Genomic DNA, 20,980 nt, shown 5'->3' on the forward strand with positions numbered 1-20,980 from the left:
AAACAAAAAAAAAGGGGAGGCAAATAACATTATTTGATTTAAGGGTGAAATTAAAAAAAAAACAAAGAAAAAAAGAATTTCAATAAAGGTGAAATAAAAAACAAATTTAAAGTTTAACCAATATGAAAATCATACAAAAACAAAAAAGAGGACTAAATCAGATATTCCAAAACAATAAGAGGACAACAATTTTTTTTTTTGCTTGGGCAATGCCTTTTTCAAGGCAAAGAGATTGAAAAGAAGAAGAAAAAAAGAAAGCCAAACTGTCGCATGAAACACAACACGCGCCATTGAATATGAACGAGGATGTCATGAGCTTTCAAACGCCATCGCGATCACAGAATGTCCACCTCCTAACACCACTACACGCGCTGCTGTAATCGTGCGAAGGGGTTCCAAGCATTGGCTTGTGCTATACAGTGCTAACAAGTTTTTTTTTGTTAAAAAAATCAGTTATTTATTTTTAAATATACAATTTACCCTGTCATAATCTCAGAATTACAAATAAAACACAATGAAAAGACAAATAAGCCATTTTCAAGTTTTAAAATTTATGATTTTAGGGGTAACCAAGTAAATTCACATGTAATTATCCCTGAAATATTAATCTCTCTTTTTTAAAATATAAAAGTGCTCTTGTATTTATACCATAAATATAAAATGACCACATTGAAAAGGCGAACAAGCCTTTAGATCAAAGTTTAAAAATTTATGATTCAAATGGTAATAAGTAAATTGATTATGTATTTTTAAACAAAAAGATGAATTCACCCCTTAAGAAAAGGTAGATTTATTTTGATTTGAAAGGTAACATGGACAGTAAACTGTCCAATTTAAAAATAAAAAGTTTTTTTTTACCTCAATAAATATCATAATAATTAATGGGTCCTTAGTGACGGTGTTATTTCTACACATTACAATAAAACAGTTATATATACATACAATTTTTAGAGACGGTGTTATTTCTACTCTATAATTTATTATTCTCATTAATTTCATGATTATTACCAAAATATCTCTAATTACATCTTTTCTATAAATAATGACATTAAATATTGGCTTTATATTTACATCTATAAAATAGTAAAAATAAAAACTCTTCCTCGAGATAATCAAAATTTACCCTTTTTCTATCATCACTTGTCAAAAAGATTAATTTCTCAAAAACATATTTTTAATTATACAATATTGGTTTCCTTCCAAATATTATCCACCAATAAAAATATTTATCTCAAATGATATAATAGAGTACTTAAAATTAAGAACTTCAATTTAATGTACTTGGATCCATTAAAGGAAGTGAAAAAATATTTCCGAGCTAGTTCCTTAATTAAAGGATTTCTCCTTTCCTTTTATAGAAAGGTAATTAATAGAAGATCTTATATTAGAGCCGGCTATATTTATAGTCCACCTAAAATTATTTTATTTTGTTAACTCATAATGTTGGGAGTCGACACGTGTTAATTAGGAAGATATTTTTTTTTCTAAGATTCTAATTATTATTTTTTTACTTAATTTAAGGATTTCCTCCTTTCCTTTTATATAAAGATTAATTAATAGGAAATCTTATATTAGGGCCGTACATATTTAAGATTTAGCTAAAGTTATATTATTTTCTTTATTCTTCGAAATCACGTTTTAAACTTTCTCATATTTGCTTATTACTATAAAAATTGATCAATCAAATCTGGAGCTTGAATCCAAACTCTTCTTTGTGTTATATTACTCGGATTGATATTGTTATTTGTTTTTGAATTATAGCTCTTAGCATAGCTTGGGGATTGGCTTGAAAAAAACCTAGATTATTGAGTTATTAAATAAATTTACGGGTTATCATGTCAACTTGAGTCAATTATTTTTATTAAAATAATATTATTTTATTTTTTTTTAAATCTTGATATTGACCCAACCGGGTTTGATCGGGTCGGAGATCAACTCGGTTAGACCAACTTGTTCTTACTTGGTTAATTTTTTTTTTTATTTCAACATGAAATCCTTCGTACGTTGCTAATTTTCTAGTCATATTTATGATGTGTTTGAGATTGCAATAAAATTTATTTTTTAAAGTGTTATTTGTTTGGAAATATATTGAAAAAATATTTTTATTTTTAAAAATTATTTTTAATATTAACAATTTAAAATAATAAAAAAATCAAAACTAAAAAAAAAATTCAAAATATAATCCAATTACAATCCCAAACACCATCTTAGCCTGCCCGACTCAGTTTAACTACTATTTCTTCTTGGAGTTATTTTCTTTAATAAAAGAACCTCAAATAATTTGGATTGGCTTATGTACAGTTTTTTCAATCCATTATACGCAAAATATTCCCTTCTTCCACTCAAACACCTCATGTTCTCTTTGCTAAATCCACTGGACACCTCATGTCCTCGAGAGCCACTCAAGAAAGAAGAAAACCCTCTCAGCTTCTCAACCTGACAAACCGAATGAAGCATATATGTCCGAGTTGGAGTTTTCTTTCTTCGGACATCGAAATAATGTTAATGTTGATTGTTGAAAGCCAAAAGGATGCGGTTCAAGAGAAATTTATTCGGGTTTGGGAAGGAGCAGAGTAGCTCTCAACCTCTTACATCTTCAGAATTCCTAATCCTTTATGCAGAAACGGGAGATATTCCTTATCAAGGTTCTATAGTTGTTTGATGGTGCTGAGCTGATGCAAGGTAGTATTCCATGAGTTCGTTTGTGGACTCTTCTTCAGGATCTATTTGTTTCACTATGTATGCCATCAAGATAAGTGCTGTTAAGCAGATAGTTTTTGTGCATCAGATGCATTGCAAAGACAGCACCGCTGCAATATCATATGGATTCAGCCACTGTCATTTTATATGTTTGTGCTGCTTCAATTTGTGTTGATTTTATAATGGAGTTCCATGCATGTTCAGCTGCAATAGGAGGCAGGAAATGGACTCAAACTAGTAGCAGTAAATGAAGACAATGCCTTAATACAGAAAAAAGAGAGTATGATTAGCACATCACAAAGCACAACAGAGGAAAGTCCAGCAAGCTTCCGATTATTTATTCATACAGAACGTTGGGCCAATTCCAGAACAGATTAAACTCTAGATTTATTCATTTCAAAGCTTGCTAGTGATATTGATGTTCCTAACTTTAGATTGCTTTGGATTGGTATCCTTTGGAGCAACAATGGTGAGAACACCATTTTCAACTTGAGCTTTGATTTGATCCAGCTTCACGTCTTCTGGTAGCTCAATTTCTCTAGAAAAGCCCCTCTTTCTTGTCCCTCTCTCAGCTACATGCCAAACTGTGTCTTTCTCATGGGTTTCCTCTTTGCCACCCTCACCTTTTATGTGCAAAATATTCCCATCTCCCACTTGAACCTTTATGTCCTCTTTGTTAAACCCTACTCACAAACAAGAATCAGTCACAAATCAAGAAAGGGAAAAATCCATCACAGTTCAAATCTCAAAAAGTCAAAATCTTTGAACTGACATAAATTACTTAATTAACTAAAATTAATCAATTAATTTCAACTCAAGAAAACTCCAGAGAAGTTTAAATGTAATAGCAAAAAGATTCAATCTTTCAATACAATTACCCTTGAACTAAAACAACCCATCAAATTTTACCTCTTAAAGATTCAAACTTCAAAAAGAAAAGACTAATTCAAGAAAATTTCAAGCATCAAATATCATGATTGCCTAATTCAAGAAAGTTTATTTACCTGGTACATTGACTTTAAAAATATGGGCAGTTGGGGATTCAAGCCAGTCCATGAGAGCAGTTGATCCAGACCATTCATGGTATGCTGGAGGGCTCAAGAACAAGCGCCTAAAAGGGTACCCAAAGAAGCCATCAGCCATTGTTGACGACTCATGAAAGAAGAAAGTGAGCTTTGTTATGGATTTTTCTGGTGGGTTGTGGTGTAAGATAAAGGAAGGGGTTTGGCTTGGCTTTATACGTCAGTTTGTTGTGTAAGAAAGTCTAGAAGGCTCTGTAGTGTTCTTTAGCTATGTATCCATATGCAGTTATGCTCTAACTACTAGTCTAGGACCTTGGAGACGATGAGATATGGCATTTATTGCTCACAAAATGTTATCTTATGATCTCCATTTGAGAGAGAATTTTTTTGTGAAAAAGCTTGGAAGGAAAAAAAAAAAAAAAGTAGTGGCATATAAGACATAGCATTCGAAAAATAAAATGAGAGCATCCAAAATTCAGTTTATATATTTGTTTTATGTAATTTCTAAATTATTTACTAGTTTCTCGGGATCATCAGTTTTATGGGGGGGGGGGGGGGGGGGAATTAGCCATGCAATTTGTTGTTATGAAGAGAATTTCATGATTAAATTGCTCCTTATTATTTAGTTATATGATGGTCATTGATCCGTACATTGAAAGGCATATATTAAGAATTTAATTTTTTTATAAGAAGACTTCGAGCAAGTAATATATATATATATATATTGAGAATTATTGGATTTTTTTATATATATTTTTAGATAAGGCTACGAGAGAAGTTTTTATTGGGTTTTGGTTGGAAGACTATAGTATAGTTACAAGCACATCGTATGAATAATTTACTATTTTTTATTTGATGATAAAAAAATGTTTTTAAATTAGTTTATATATTAATCGAGATTAAAATTTTATTTTTAAGGGTTATTTTATATAAAATAATTCAATAAATTTTTATTGTAATTCTATAAAATAAAAAAAAGAATATTTTTTTTAATTTTTTGGTTAATTTTTAATAAAATTCACAGTTACTCTACTAATTTTTTAAAACCAAAAAATTCTAAAAATAAAAAATATCATCCATGTCCGATTGAAGATGAATGTTTATTATTACTCTACTAATTCAAAATTCAAATTTGTTTTTACTTCTGAGCTTAATCAGATACTGTTTCGAAGAAAAAGTAAAAACAGAAAATCCTTAATCGTGTGGAAGATTCTGGTCTATCCAACAAGAGTCCATAAGCTTCCATAGTTGCCAGCAGGGCCTCTCTTAGAACACGACTGGCTCTTCAAGGCCTGGCCTTAGCCCGACAATGCGAACCCTCTTCCTTCCAAAGGTTTTGGATGTCGGATTTTGATGATAGATGGGCTTCATTCTAGACTTTTGTGGAACACGTGTCCATATGTTACATGCCAAGCCTGGAAAACCATGCAACTTTTTTGCTGGACTAGTTTGAGAGTGTGGTTTAATATTATTTTAATTGTTTTTTGATTTTTTTTTGTTTTAAATTTTTTCAATGTTTTTGGATTGTTTTGATATGCTGGTATCATGAATAAGTTTTAAAAAATAATATTTTAATGTATTTTCAAGTAAAAAGTACTTTGATAAGTAATATTTATTATTATTCTAAATACCCCTAAAATACAAAATTAAATTACCATAAAAATAAAGATAATGTTAAAAACCTAGAATCAAAACTTCCTAAAAAGGATTCAAACATTTTATCCGTATGATTGGTGCATGAGATATATCAATTGATTTTTAGGATCCTAATGAACAAAACTCCATCATATCAATATCTTGAGAACCTAAAAAAAAATGCTTTGGTAGTTAGAGAGATTTGTTTTTTTTATTTCTTGAGTTCAAATATCATGGATGAATATTAAAAAAAACAAATATTCCTATATGAGACTAAAATGAGAGGTATCCTTATAAATTTGTTTGGAGAAGAAATTTAATTTCAATTAACACATAAATTCAAAGACATCCTTAATTAAAGAATTAAAAAAAATAACAATAATGAGTAGATAGATGGATTGGAGATTCATTAAACATCCAATCAAAATAATTATGAACATCTAAATGAGATCAAGTAGGCTGGCAATGCTAAAATTAACCATTAAATAGAACTGATTTTTAGTATCCCTTTTCACCTTGTGAACTATCAAGTTTGGAATGACACCAAAAGATAAAAAAGAAGTAGAATGATTGAGCATGACTCCAATTTCTAACAATCATGGATAAGAGATTCTTGAGAAACAAAATGATGTTGATGTACAACATTTAATATGAAATGATGACCAAGAAATAAAAGTTGATTCATATTATATTGGTGATTATCCATTAACCAGTTCCCTATGTGGTTTCTTTTCGGTCCTAATGCTTGAGAGATCATCATGTTTAGCTTTTTCTAGTTGAAAATGAAAGAAAAAAACAATTAAAAAAAACAATTAAAATAAAAAATTCGATTCAACTCAGGTTAACTCATTGACCTTGTGACCATGAGCATATTATTAGGATAACATATAGAAAGAAAAGTTGAAAAAAAAAACACGAAGAACAATTCCCAATAAATCAAAAGTTGAAAGATGAGATAGGAAAAAAATAAATTTAATAAAGAACCTGGAAAAAACTCAAAGTCAACCCATGTTAATATTCAAAACTTATGACCTTGATCATAAACCTGGAACTAACCCTATAAAAGGCAAACCCTAAAAAATAACAAAGTAACATTCTCAATCACAAAATAATAAGGGTTGATGAAATTGAAAAAAAAGACAATAAAAAAGGATAAAAAATAAAAAAAATAGAAATAAAAAGAAAGGGGACCAAATATGACATAAAAATAAATCAAATCTTGAGGGATGAAATTGAAAATAAAATTCAATTAAAAAAGGATAAAAAAGAAATAAATAGCAATTAAAAAAATAATGACCAAATTTGATATAAAAATTAAATGAAATCAAATGGTGAGAAATGAAATTGAAGAAAAATTAATAATCTACAAAAGATAAGTAGAAATTAAAAGAATGAGAACTCAATTGTATAAAAAATAAATGAAAGGAAACTTTTGTATTTTAGAAAAGAGAAAAGAGTGAAGAGGGGGGAGAATAAAAAAGTCCATCATAGCCACACCATCGATACGTCGTTGACATACGCCCCACCATTGCAAAAAGATGGTGTTTGACCACTAGAAAGACGCAAGCTCTTTCCACTTGTCAGCACTTGTGTTGCATGTGATAACCTGGTTGACTGGTAAAAAAAGTATGAAAAAGAAATTGACAAAAAAAACGAACAAAATTGATATAAAAAAAACTCTTGACAACTTATTGCTTAGTCCAAGTTTCAAATTAAACCATATAAGAGTTGTCACAAACATGATCCTGATTAGTCTCAAGGTATCTCAGCTGATTAGTAAAAAACATTTAAGGATAAAATTGAGAAAAAAATAATAGGAAAAAAAATTTTTGACCCCATTTTTTGTTTAATTCGGGTTTAAAATTAAACTATATAAGAGTTTTATTGATATAATCCATTCGATTTAGTTGGTTAAAAAACAATTCAAATAATCATTAAAAAAAAGTTTGAGAATGTAATCAAGAGGAAAAAAAAATATAGAAATCGAATAGAGAGAGAGAGAGAGATGTTGATAAAAGAGGGTGTTAAAGTGAAAAGAAAAGGAAAAAGAAAGCTTCACTGTTCATTGCACAAAGCAGGCAAGTTTTTACGGTAGAGAAAGGTAATACAAAACTAGTCGTACTTGTGAATACAAAACTTCCAACCATTCATTCCCTTCTTTCTTTCTTTATATATATATTCTTTCTTTATATATATATATATATATATATATATATATATATATATATATATATATATATATATATATTTGGGCTAACTTCACTTCTGTTTCTTCACCTGTAAGTTCCCATCACCTTATGGGTCCAATGTTAGATTCAAAACAATTGCATAATTGCCCATTTGGATCATAAAGCTATGACTATGAAACCCATTATCGCATAAAGAATATAAAGTTTGTCTGAAGGTTTTCCTACCTTACAGTATCTCAATCCTTACTTTTTACTATAACACTAATTTAAGTCCCATCTAAATGAAAGCTACCTCTTAGAATTATTTCATGTTTATTAGGGTAATAAAGATTGTTTTTTGAAATATTTTTTATTTAAAAATATATTAAAATAATATTTTTTTTGTTTTTATAAATTATTCTTAATATCAGCAGCACCGATAAACGATTAAAAAATACAAAAAAATAATTTAAAACTAAAAACATTACTTAAAATTTCTCAAAAATATGATGATTGCAGTACCAAACACTATTTTAGAACCTTTTTGTTTTTGCATTTAAAGCCTGGCTAAAAGCACTGGATGATGGATCTCAGTATATACTGCATGGTTCTTGCTTTTGTCGGTCTCCAAGTTATGCCAACATGTAATCCACGACAATGCAAGCTAGCTCGCTACCATACATTACAAAGCTAAAGAAGAAAAGTTTGTGATTGAAGTTCTCCCTACGATATGGCATCAATTAATCCCTCAGTACTATAGTTTATATTAAAATAATATAAAACTATTTTTAAAGCTTCATCAAACAATACAATTTTTTGAAGTTTAGATGGTTATTAATATGGTACAAGGTATGTTGAAAGCTTTTCTTACGAGTACAAAAGAATGATTTAAGATATTCTTTTTCGCCTTTTCTTATGAGTTCTTTAAAGTTGCTTGAGTTTAAAGAAAGAGGTGACAGCTTTAAGCTCCAGATCCAATTTCCCCAAGATCCCACAGCAAAATTCTCCTTTCCATGGCATGATCACTAGTGTAAATCACTTGAAAAGTAAAGAGACAATGATTTGAAAAGAAGAGCCAGGTCTACAGAAGTACAAAAGAATGATGCACACACCATGACTTGCCACAAGTTATGGCAAGTCATGGTGTGTGCATCATTCATTTGTCTATGGCATCCAACAAGCACTTCTGCAACATGTACAGCACGGAGAAAAAAAACGCAGGGAACAAATTGCTTAGGAGCTGGGACAGAGAGAAAACAAGAATGATTTCTGGGTACATGTCAGTAGCTCTGATAGATTCATATGAAATACATCTGGGTTTTATTCTGTTAGATTGCCCTCAAACTTCAAGCCGCGCCTACTGGATATATAATTCGAATTAGACAGCATTGCCCCTTCGTGAGAGTACCGTTGGTGTGTTGATGCATTTTGGGTCTGTTTGGATTAAAAGCTGATATAAAAATGATTTTTAAAAAATTTAAAAATATTTTTGATGTATTTCAAAGCGAAAAACACTTTAAAAAGCAATCGCTACCACGCTTCCAAATATATTCTATGTCCATGGAAGGGTGACGTTGTTTAATCTCTAATGAGTTTGGGATGAGATTGAGAATTGATCATTATAGGATGAAAATGAGAAGATGATAATGGGGTTTTGCCTATTTTCTTAGAATAGTTCTGGTTTAGGAATGAACAGAATCAACAGGTTTGGGTTCTCAAGCACCTCAGTTTGTTAATATTCAAAGCTGCTGTTAACTCCAATCTCGAGAAGGATCATACGACTTTTTTGTTTTTTTGATGATTAAGTTAAGAAGCATCTTAACTGCAGCACGACATTGCTTTGAACTTAATCTAATCGTTACTTCAGTCTTTAAAACAGGGCTAAAACTTTCTATCCCACTACATGAACATAGTTTTCTTTCTCATGCATGAAATCCCAAGTAGAGCAAATGAAGGGGACTTGCCCTTCATTGATAGAAAGTCGCAGAGAAATCAAGAAAAAGACTTGGTCAAAGTACTAAAGAAGACTGTCACCTCAGAAAAGAAACATACTTTGCAGCTTACTAAAAGAATATGCCAATTTTTTCAAATTTGGACAATACAACTTTATCAAGTGGGAGAGGACTGAGGAGAGTGGAATCTTAGCTTCCCTTTTACTCTGTTTCCTAACTTTGTTTTATGAGATCCATGCCCCCACCCACCCACCACCACCACCACCACCACCACCACCTTCTTTCTTTCCATTTCTTGATTAATCCTTCCTTTTGAGAGTAAAACTAGAGAAAATCTTAAAGCGGGAACAGAAAGAGAAACAGAGGAAAGTTGGCATCATGAAGAAAGGAAAAGGGAAGCAAAAGAACCACCAAAAGCAAATCACTTTAGCAGGCTGAGATTTGAGTTGGAATGGTTTATTTTCCTGCATGCATGAGAAACAATATTGGCAGTCAGAGATCATGATAACCAGATATGAAAGAAGATTAATCAAGGCAAGAAAACTTGGGATTTTACCATTTCCTCCAAACACCTTTCCCAGGAAAGCAAGAAAAATGATGACCAATGCCACTCCAGCCAATATTCCAACAATAATTGCAAATGTCTTCTCACCATCATTGGTATATTTATCTGCTTTTGGAGAGAGAGAGTTAGCAAGAACAACTTATCATGAAATGGCAACCCAATTATTTCTCTTGTTTCAAAACATTCTAATATTAAAACTTTTTACTATTTTAAGATAAGTTTTTGTACCCTTTCCTCCAAATCCTATGTACATCATTGGCAAAAAAAAAAAAAAAAAAAAATTAAAAAATCAATATTTTATAATAAATTGGTGAAGATAAATTATGTTTGGTGAGTGTTTTATGCAGAAAAATTAATAAAAAAGAATTAACATGTTTGATTAAAAATATATTAACTCTAAAATAAATTTGAAATAATTTTTTATAATTTTAAAATAAAAAAGATATATAATCTCTACTCCGATTATCTTTTCCTCTTCTATTCCAAAATAATAACCATACGTGATCATTATTTAGTTCTTGATCTAATGATATTTACTTGAGAGGGGAGGATTTAATGTAAATTTCCATCACACCAGCATTTGAGGCATAGAAAAAATGATTAACACTTTTTGGGAGAATTCTTGTACTAATTTACATGAAAATAATTATCAACAAAAATTAAGTACTATAAACAAATCCATCACTCTAATTAGGAAAAAAAAAAAAAACTAACAAATTCATCACAATTTGAAAGCATGGATTACCACTATGAGCCTTGGAATAAGCATGAGGCCCACCGGTGGTGTACCTAGCATAGCACTTAGCCAAGAACATATCACCGTAATCCGCAGTGCCGCAGTCTGATTTCAGCCGTCCGATCGCCTCCGACAAACAATCCTGGCATTCTTCGACGCTCAGGTCACCGACACATTGAGCCACCCCCTGGACATTACCCGACCCACCAACCCGGTAAAGCCCACTTGTCCCAGCCAAGCTCCCTAACACTGCATCCCTAAGGTTCATAGCATCCGTATCGTACCCAACCGAAGGTCCACATTTCTTCAACACCACGGTCTTATCTTCCACACCCAAAAACGTCGTGTTATCATACTTCACATAACATCCTTGTAGCTGCAGTGCTCCACCACAGGTCTGAGCACATAGGACACCGAGTTGACTCACTGCTCGAGCGACACACGTGGCACAATCCGGCATTGACAGGTCACCGCGGCACTGGTAAAGACCATAAACAACATCTTGTGTGCTTGAGCCCATGATGGTATAGTTGTTGTAAGAAGAGTAAGTGGCTGAGTTGACAAGAGAAGTAAGGAGAGAATTAAGGTTGGACTCATAAGGTGAGTCTTGTACATATTTTTCTTGAGTACAGCCTCCAATGACAAATGCGTCTGTTGAATCTGAAAGTGAAGGGCTAGGGAGAGATGACAAAGAGAAGAGGAACGTCAAGGTTAAGAGAAGTGTTGAACTTGTTGTTCTTCCCATGTCTAGACAAGTTTCAGAGAGAGAGAGAGAGAGAGAGAGAGAGAGAGAGAGAGGATATAGAGGCAAATCCAAGCCGTTGGTTATGAAATTAACGCGAGCTTAATACAAGACTCTTGTTTCTCTCATCTCCACCAGTCTTTTTGTGTGGCTCCTTCTTTCCATGTACGTGGGAGAACAGGCCTTTATATATTAATCAACACAAAAAAAAACAAAAAAAATTAGTGGGATCATTCGTTATATATGAAGTAACATGATTAAAAAACAATTATTTGGATAATTTTTTTTATTGATGTTGTAATTAACGAAGAGTTATTAAATAGACCAAAACGGTTAAGAGTTAAATTCCTACATTCGCTTGGGATTTATATGAACTCATGTAAGAGTTAATTAATTTTCAAATTAATCCAATATTTTTCTGTTGCGATAGCCATATTAATTATTTGTCATAATTAATGGGTATTAAGTTTGGTTTCTTTTCTTAATTAACTTCTAGCATATAATTAGTTTATTTATTTGGAGCAATGATGGGTAATTTCATGGCATTTGGAGAACTATATATCACTCTTGACAAGTATATTTATGATTAGAATAAAAATTGCCGATAAAATCATAATTCAGTTTTCCTTTCGACATTAAAAAAGTATAGTAAAAGTAATAGTAACATTAAAGAAGGTTCTGGCAATTAATATATAGTGTAGACCCGAGAGGAAGAAAATATTTCTTTCCCTTGTAAAGGCATGAATGTACATGAACGAAAAGCTACTGGTTTGACATTCAAGAATCTTACAATGATGTCAGAATATACACTACATATAAAATGGAACTTTGCTATGAACCAAAAAAATCCTGCTTAGGAGAGGCGATAACTCGTTGCTAGTGACAGGGTTTAAACTTGGCTTGGTATAACGAATTGATTTGATGATCTGCTAACTTAAGAGTCTAGTTTCACTTGGATTAGTTTTCTTTTCTTTTCTTTTCGAGCTGTTTTGAATTTTAATAGTATTTTTTAAAATTTTATAAAAACTATGTTATTTAAGATTTTTTAAATATATTTTTTTCAAATTATTTTTCACTTGAAAACAATATTTAAAAAATATTTTTTATGTACTTTTAAAACATCATTTTAATATATTTTTAAGTGAAAAATATCTTGTATCACATTACCAAACATGCAACTTGTACAAAATATTGTGACGAATATATATATAAGATACAAATACAATTTATTTAATATGTAATACAACTGTAAAATATAGTTTATCTTTGTCTTCGAAACAAAGATTATAAAATTTATGTTTTTTTTTCAAGGGAATATAAAAACATTATTATAAAACTCATATCAGCTCTGTAGGTAAATTTGAGATCTGGCCGATTAGGGGTCTGACTGGTCTAAATTGAAAAAAAATAAAAGAAAAATAAAATTGTTTGACTTGGTCGACTCAGACTTGATCCAGTCAAAACTCGACCGTTAACCTGTTATTTTTTTTTTCATAAAAATCATATATTTTAATTTTAAAAAAATTAAGATTAACCCTCCCAACCCATAACTGGAGCTTCAACCCAAGTTAACTCCAGGTTAGGCCTTACACGTAGTTAATATGAGACTTAGCTAATTCGGAGCCTGAATTATTAAATGGATAAAATCTAACTTATTAGGTTGATCCAACCCTAACTTGATCAAAATCTAATCCTCGATATATTCAATGATTTTTTGTTGTCAAAATAATATTCTTTAGATTTTTCTTTAAAAACATTCAAGGGAGAACTCTTCCAACTAATAACCCAAACCTTATCTCTAGATCATCCAAATCAAGTTTTAAAGCTTTGTACTATAGAGATTTTCTGATTCTTTTTTTCACAATTATTCTTTGAACATTTTAGAATTTCAAAATCGCCCAATCTTTATCTCTTCAATATTGTTCCATCTCATCCTAGCGTCCTAGTTCAGCTCCTGTGAATCTACTACTGAATTAACGTGGGTATTAATTAATTAGATAGGTTGTTCATAATAAATAATGGAGAATCATCTTCATCTTCATCTTCATATATCTTTCTTTCTTAATCTTAGAGACTCTTATCTATATTGTGCCCTATATATTGCCTCTCAATTAAGAAAAATAATTTAGTAGTTAGTTAGTTTATATATATATACTGGGTGTCTTTTCATGCAGAGCTGTAGCTAAACAATTTGCACTGGCATTTGCGACTAGAACAACTCAACAAAAGGGTGTTTTTGCTCCTTTTTCATCTTTTTATCCCATAATGCATGCACATAGCTTTTTCAAGTGAAGACACACAAACCTCTGTACTAGCTAGTTGCACTGCATCACCCACACTCTACTTTAAGGCACTTTGGCAGGAGGGAAAGCAACCTATATATATATATATATAATTTCCTTAACGAAAAGGGAACTTAGTAAACAAGGAAAAGAAAATGAAATGGAAAAGATGAAGAACCTATCTCCTGTAATCAATCGGTTTTTTTTATCGAAGAGATTTCCATTTATCAAAACAACAAGATACGAAAAGAAAAACCCCTTTGAAATATTACGTACTAAACTTTTGAGGGCTAACTCGAATGATCATAAGAATTTTTGTACTTGTTTGCCATACAAAACAGAGAAATGTTCAGACTGCTTGCTCACTGTAGATTTAACTCAGTATAAAGGCAACTATGGTGTATTAATTTGTTCCAAGATTTCTTAGCTGACATTGCGCCCACAGATGCGTGTGGGGCATTTAAGAATTAATGTTCCAGCTGAGTTTTTGTTCTCACTTCCAAACAGAACACTTCAACGGTATGGTCTCTCTCTCTCTCCCAGACACACATGTACAATCACATGCAGCTTTTGATGGTTGCATCGAAATTTAGCCACCATGAACTAGGTTTTGGCTGTTTCTCTCGAGGATAAAGAAGGTAGGTAGATGGAAGATGTCATATTCAATAATGTCGTGTAAGATTTATGGTAGTTTGTCTTGGTATCTCAATTTGCCAACACTACTGAGTTGTGGTGTCACACTTTACCACTGATGTCTGGTCATTACAATAGAAGGGTATGAGAGTGTAATAATATTTGTTTTTTAAAGTATTTTTTATTTAGAAATATATTAAAATAATTTTTTTAAAAAAAAATTATTTTTAATATCAGCACATCAAAAACAATTTAAAAATATCAAAAAAAATTAATTTAAAGTAAAGAAAAAAATAAAAAATTTAATATATATCTATTTTAAATCCTTGTTCATATATAAAGTTAATTGCTATATTTTCCAATTTTTATTAATGTAATGATTACAATATAAAATTTAATACCTATCTGTTTTAATTTTTTTTATCAACTTAATGATTACAATAGGAATTTTAATATATATGTTCCTATTTTAAATAAAAAGATTTAATTTTTAAAGTTAACTAAGTATATTCTCTTACTATTATTAGATTACTAGAGTTTAATTAAATTAATATCCAAATTGGTTTGAAAAACAAATTCTAGATCAAGCTCCAAATAAATTAATCACCAGGTGAGTTTACGAGTTACTAAGTGTTTTAAAGTGTTGTAACATCTGTTTTTTAAAATATTTTTTTATTAAGAATATATTAAAATAATATTTTTTAAATGTTTTTAAAATATATAGTAGAGGACAAGTATTCTCGTCTCTGATATTTAAATGGATCTGCACCTCTCTTGGGCTCAGGTTCCATATATCTCAACTTATAACTTAGGTTTTATACAGCGAGTTGGGCTTTCTATTTCTATTAAGTCTCGAGATTCCGCAGGCATCAAATAGCAAACCAACAACTTACAAGGCAAGAGGAGTGCGAGAAAGGAAAAGCAAAAAGAAAAGGCTGGGCCTCCGCTGTTGGGTTAGATTCCGGCGCCTATGAGCGAAGCAAGCTGGTCTTCTTTTCTTTCAGGTTAATGCTCTTACTTTTTCTCATCTTCCATACACTTAAAGAATATTTAAATTTCAGTAACTCGAAACTTATATATTCATTAATTTTAGGATACGTAAAATTAGTTGATTTATATGCAAGCTGATATTTATATTAATAATAATAAAAAAAGTATTTAAGCTTCATTTAATGTTGATATTATTACCCTAAGATTGCTTTTTCCTCTGTTTTTGTGATCTGGGAAAGACTGTATTGGTAAAAGGAATTGTTAGGCTGGGAGATGGATGCATGACATTTGCATTTCACCAAACATTTAGTAGGCAACTCAAGTACTTCCATGACTGCTTAATTCTGGGATTTTACTTTCACAGTTTGCACCATGAGTATTGTACAAGCTATGCTCCTGCATGGATCACATTTCACTGCCTTTTCCAACAAAAGCCGACTTCCTAGTTCTTCTTTCTGAGGGCAACTTCTTCTTACTCTATACCTGGCTTCATTCTATTGATTACATGATGAGTGCAGTGTAAGATATGCTATCACATTTCATCATTCTTCTAGTCCTCGTTTTCTCAAGGCTATCATTTTCTTCCAAGTCCAACATTCTTTCCTATCCTTTACCGAGCCTCGTCCTTCTTTCCATTGGTTTGCTCTCTTCTTTATAAAGAAAACCCTTTTTATTCTTGAACCAAGGAAGATAATGGCAGAAGCTGTTATCTCCAATATTGTTGGTACAATCACCAAAGAGTTGGCACCCCTGATTCAGCAACAAATTGAACTAGCATGTGGAGTTGAAGAACAGCTTGAAAAGCTTAAAAACACATTATCTACAATTAACTCTGTACTTCATGCTGCAGAGGAGGAACATGACAAAAACGAGGAGGTTAGGGATTGGTTGGGAAAGCTTAAAGAAGCAGTCTACGATGCGGATGACGTGATTGATGAATACCAGACTGACAATGTGCAAAGGCAGGTCCTGGTGTATAGGAGCTTGATAAAGAAGGTGTGCAACTTTTGTTCGCTTTCAAACCCTATCTTGTTTCGTTTTCAATTGGGTCAAAAGTTAAAGAAAATTAGAGAGAACATGGATGAAATTGCAGAAGATAGGTCTAAGTTCCACTTTACGGTACAAAGTGGGAGAGATGGCAAAGCTGTGCCATTAAAAAGGGAACAAACTGGCTCAGTTGTTTCATCAGAGGTTATAGGAAGGGAAGTTGATAAGGAGGCGATAATCAAATTGTTGCTGTCTTCTAATGAGAAAGAAAATGTTACCATAATTCCTATCGTTGGAATGGGTGGTTTAGGAAAGACTACACTTGCTCAGTTGGTCTTCAATGACGATAGAGTTGCATCCCATTTTGGATATCGTAAAATATGGATGTGTGTCTCTGATGACTTTCATGTGCGACAGATTTCACAAAGAATTGCTGAAAAATTGGATCATAGAAAATATGGCCACTTGGATTTTGATTTGTTGCAAATCATACTTAAGCAACAAATGAGCACTAGCAAGTATTTACTAGTCCTAGATGATGTTTGGAATGAGGATAGAGTAAAATGGTTTCGCTTAAAAGATTTGTTAATGAATGGTGCCAGGGGGAGTAAAGTTTTAGTAACCACACGTGGTAGGATGATTGCATCAATGATGGCCACTGACACACGCTATGTATATAATTTGAGTGGTCTTCCATATGATAAGTGTTTGGATTTGTTTCTGTCATGGACATTTGATAGAATTCAAGATCGACCTCAAAACCTAGTAGCAATTGGAAAGGATATAGTTAGGAAATGTGGAGGGCTTCCTCTAGCTGCAAGAACGTTGGGTTGCTTCTTATACCGGAAGGGTGAAGATGAATGGTTGTTAGTGAAGAATAGTGAGATATGGGAACTAGCTCAGAAGGAAGATGATGTTCTTCCTGTTTTAAGATTGACGTATGATCAAATGCCACAATACTTGAAGCCATGCTTTGCGTTTTGCTCTTTGTTTCCCAAAGATCATTCAATCGATAAGGAAACACTAATCCACATGTGGATGGCTCAAGGTTTCCTTCAATCATCTGATGGAAGTCCAATTGAGAAGATTGGCCACAGGTATTTATTGTTAAAGAATCTCGAGCTAAAGAAAATTATATGATTGATTATCTTAGTCAGTGGGATTTGTTTTGATTGTTTGAAAGAATGAATAAACGATTTTTTCAATTATATCAACTAATATACCATATGTATATTAATCTCCCATAAAAAAATATGCATTTAGTGGGGTTAATTAATATAAACACTCATCAAGTGAATGAGAAAATGTTGCTATTTGAACATTAACAAATAATTATCCTACTCATCCTCAAACCATGCAATCATATCCAATCTTTTTATATGTTCATCTTTTACTGTTTTGGTGTTTCATTTTTATTTTTTTGACAGGTATGTTAATGAACTCTTGTCAATGTCTCTCCTGGAAGATGAACATAAATATCCTGATGATGAAGCAAGACACTGCAAAATGCATGATCTTATTCATGATCTTGCACGGCTGGTTGCTGGAACAGAGTGCTCAATCATCACTGCTCATCCTAAAATCCCTAGCAAAAAAGTTAGACATGTTTCTGTTTTTGGATCTGGTTTGCCTGAAAACTCTTCATCGAAAGTCAAGGATTCAATTTCAGAATTTTTATGCAATGCAAAAAAGTTGCGAACTCTTTACTATCATCTACTAGTGGAGCAAAACAAGACAGTAATTAATCTCCTTGCAAATCTCAAGTACCTGCGCATCCTTATTCTAACTGAATCAGAATTTGATGGTTTGCCAAGTTCCATCGGTACCTTGCTGCATTTAAGATATCTTGATCTCTCTAAGAACTATCACATTAGAAGACTTCCACATTCTATATGCAAATTGCAAAATTTGCAGAAGTTGAAACTATATTCTTGCAAGCAGCTTGAGGAGTTGCCAAAAGGTACTTGGAAGATTGCTACCCTACGACATTTGGAAATAACTTCGAAGCAAGAGTTCTTGCCAAACAAAGGGATAGAGTGCTTGACTTCGCTTCGTTCATTGTCCATCCACAATTGTTATCGTCTTTCAACTCTGGTTCGAGGAATGCAGCACTTGACTGCTCTTCAAAAATTATGTTTGATTGATTGCCCCAATCTCACTTCTTTAGAGTTCAGTTTGAATTCCCTCATTTCCCTTGAAAGTCTGGAGATTCGTAACTGCAGTGGTCTTGATTTGAGTGGACAACTGAAGAAGAAAGAGGAAGATAGCTTGGAAGGGCGCTGGCGCCTTCCATCATTGCTCAATATTGTAGGTCTTAATTACAAAAAAGAGCAAATTGAGGATGAGGAGAAAAAAGAAGAGGGCCACCAAGGCCTTCAAAAGCTTCGGTCTCTGACTTTTGTTCAGCTTCCCAAGTTGATAGAACTCCCAAACGAGCTTAAATATGCTGCTAGCAGCCTGCAATATCTTTCTATTTCCTATTGCGACAGGCTTTCTTCTCTGCCAGATTGGTTGCCACGGTGCATGGCACTGAAGAGGTTAGAGATTGAGAGGTGCCCAATTCTCCCATCTCCACCAGGAAGCCAGAATGGTAGTTATACCATCATCTCACCTTCTCAAGGTCCATTTTTTCCATGCATTATATTTGCATCCTTTTATATTGGTTCATCATTAATATTTATTTATTTGTTCTTAAAATTTTAGCTTCTCTCTTTTATTGCTTCTCAATGCCTTCATTATCATGTTATATTTTTGTAATCAATCGAAAGTTTAGCAGATGAATTGAAGGAGCTAATACCAAAACCAAGAAACAAAGAGTAAACCTTTGAAGAAGCAAATACTATTGAGTTGTACGAGCTTACCGAAGAACGTTCGAACCTGGATGAGTTCTAGAAGAACAATTCAAAGCTGCTGCAAATATGACCAAGTTTCACCAAAAGAGATCCCTCGTGAACATTGTGTATAGTTTAACTTTATTGTTTTTAAGGCATGAAAATTTAGTTGTGATGGCATTTTTCTTTATTTTTTTATCACTCTATTCATGAATCTGGGCAAGAAACGTACCCCTTATTTGATTAATTATCTATTCTTCATCCTCATTTTATCTTGTTATATGACATCCTACTCATCTTGTCCTTCGGGCAAGAAAACTTATTTTTGCTACTTCTGATACGCACTTTTCCCTCTGGTTCCTAGCTCTCTTTAAGAACTTCAAGTTTAAGAAAACATGGTGAGACTGGACAACAGCCTGATGTGAAGCTTTCCAAGGGAAAATATGAAGACAAGCATGGATTCAGATTTTTTACCCCCGTCAAAAGTTGGAAGAAGAAGAAGAAGAGCATAAATAGATAGAGATGAGATGTGCTATTACTTCAATGTGACTGGGCAATAGGCAGAGAGGAGACGGGGAAGCAAAAGGGTTTCCCCTGCATCTATCTCGCTCAGGTCTCCTCGAATGATCAATTATTATGAAGCAAAGAGGAAGTAGAGATCGTGTAAAATATGAAACGTAAGAATCCAACTAATCCCCAGTAATCTCAATTAACCTAACATAATTACAACTTACTATCATCTCCAAAACCTTAAATAAAAAGGGAAAACATTTGAGAAGAAGCAAAAACCCACGATCTTAAACTAAAAACACAAAAACCCTTCAAAGATCAAACTCAAAAAATCACTTTAACTTGAAAGATTTGTAACTTAGAATCAGAAAGACAGCAATGAGAACTAAACTAAACAAGACTTTATTGTTTCATCCTCTCAACAGCTTTTCTAAGAGGTGACTTGCTGCGACCTTAACCTACCCTCTCTGCTATCTAATAGAAACGATGCCGAGCTAACCATAGAGCCACCGTTGCTACCTGTCCATAATCACAGAAGCTACCTACAAAGATAAAGAAAGAACACAATAAATTAGAAACAGTTTGTAAGAACAACAAAATGGGTGGAGGATGAGGAAGATGGATATTTTAAGAGTAAATGATTTGAGTAAATATTTTTGTGCACCTTTTTCAATATTCTGTGCACATTTAATGTTTAGTTTCCTCCGATATTTTAACATATTTCAAATCTAAAAATGATAGATTTATATGAACTGCAGAGGGTATGTTATTAATGTTTTGTAATATTAGTATAAAAACTCCTTATAAAAGCTGTATATATAATTAAAAAAAATGCCATGCACGTCCCGCGCGTGTTGCAATAACATGTGAATGAATTGGACATCATGCGAAAATTATGCCTTCTAATAACTTAAATAAGTCATCGTTACCAGAATGGAATTGTTTTAATTTTTACTTAATTATATAAAAAACAAATTTGGATAATGTGAGATGGAAATCATAGCTTCATGGATCACAAGCTTTGAACTTTACCCACAAGATCATTTTTTATGAATCCTTTCGTTGGAGTTATAAAGGAGGTGTTTGGTTGGACGGTATAAATGTTAAGAAATATATATTTTATTTTATTTTAGTAGAATATTATTTTCACTTTAGTTTGTATATAATTATTTTGTATTTAGATTAAAACATGCTAAATTAAAGAAAATTATAGCCTCTTTTTTATTC

At 32.2% G+C, this 20,980-nt stretch overlaps 3 protein-coding genes and 1 long non-coding RNA gene across 4 annotated transcripts; 1 reads left to right on the top strand and 3 right to left on the bottom strand.

Annotated features, from left to right (window-relative positions):
- Nucleotides 1–2,938: 2,938 nt before the first annotated feature.
- Nucleotides 2,939–4,048, bottom strand: LOC18106628 (15.7 kDa heat shock protein, peroxisomal). Its single transcript, XM_006372498.3, has 2 exons — nt 3,705–4,048; nt 2,939–3,383 (listed from the first exon to the last, which is right to left on the bottom strand). Exons 1-2 carry the CDS (start codon nt 3,841–3,843, stop codon nt 3,097–3,099), a joined length of 426 nt encoding a protein of 141 aa, XP_006372560.3. The 5' UTR covers nt 3,844–4,048; the 3' UTR covers nt 2,939–3,096.
- A 5,469-nt stretch (nt 4,049–9,517) lies between these two features.
- Nucleotides 9,518–11,689, bottom strand: LOC18106627 (plasmodesmata-located protein 7). Its single transcript, XM_006372497.3, has 3 exons — nt 10,788–11,689; nt 10,034–10,147; nt 9,518–9,941 (listed from the first exon to the last, which is right to left on the bottom strand). Exons 1-3 carry the CDS (start codon nt 11,521–11,523, stop codon nt 9,934–9,936), a joined length of 858 nt encoding a protein of 285 aa, XP_006372559.1. The 5' UTR covers nt 11,524–11,689; the 3' UTR covers nt 9,518–9,933.
- A 4,052-nt stretch (nt 11,690–15,741) lies between these two features.
- On the top strand, nt 15,742–19,510 carry LOC18106626 (putative disease resistance protein RGA1). The gene is made up of 3 exons (XM_006372496.3): nt 15,742–17,509; nt 17,840–19,032; nt 19,189–19,510. The coding sequence occupies exons 1-3, from the start codon at nt 16,119–16,121 to the stop codon at nt 19,230–19,232; spliced, it is 2,628 nt and encodes an 875-aa protein (XP_006372558.2). The 5' UTR covers nt 15,742–16,118; the 3' UTR covers nt 19,233–19,510.
- A 399-nt stretch (nt 19,511–19,909) lies between these two features.
- Nucleotides 19,910–20,586, bottom strand: LOC112324722 (uncharacterized). Its single transcript, XR_002978733.2, has 2 exons — nt 20,418–20,586; nt 19,910–20,295 (listed from the first exon to the last, which is right to left on the bottom strand). It is a non-coding gene; the product is annotated as an uncharacterized LOC112324722 (long non-coding RNA).
- Between the last annotated feature and the right edge of the window lie 394 nt (nt 20,587–20,980).

Source organism: Populus trichocarpa, chromosome 17 (assembly GCF_000002775.5).
Source record: "Populus trichocarpa isolate Nisqually-1 chromosome 17, P.trichocarpa_v4.1, whole genome shotgun sequence".
NCBI classification, from domain to species: Eukaryota; Viridiplantae; Streptophyta; class Magnoliopsida; order Malpighiales; family Salicaceae; genus Populus; species Populus trichocarpa.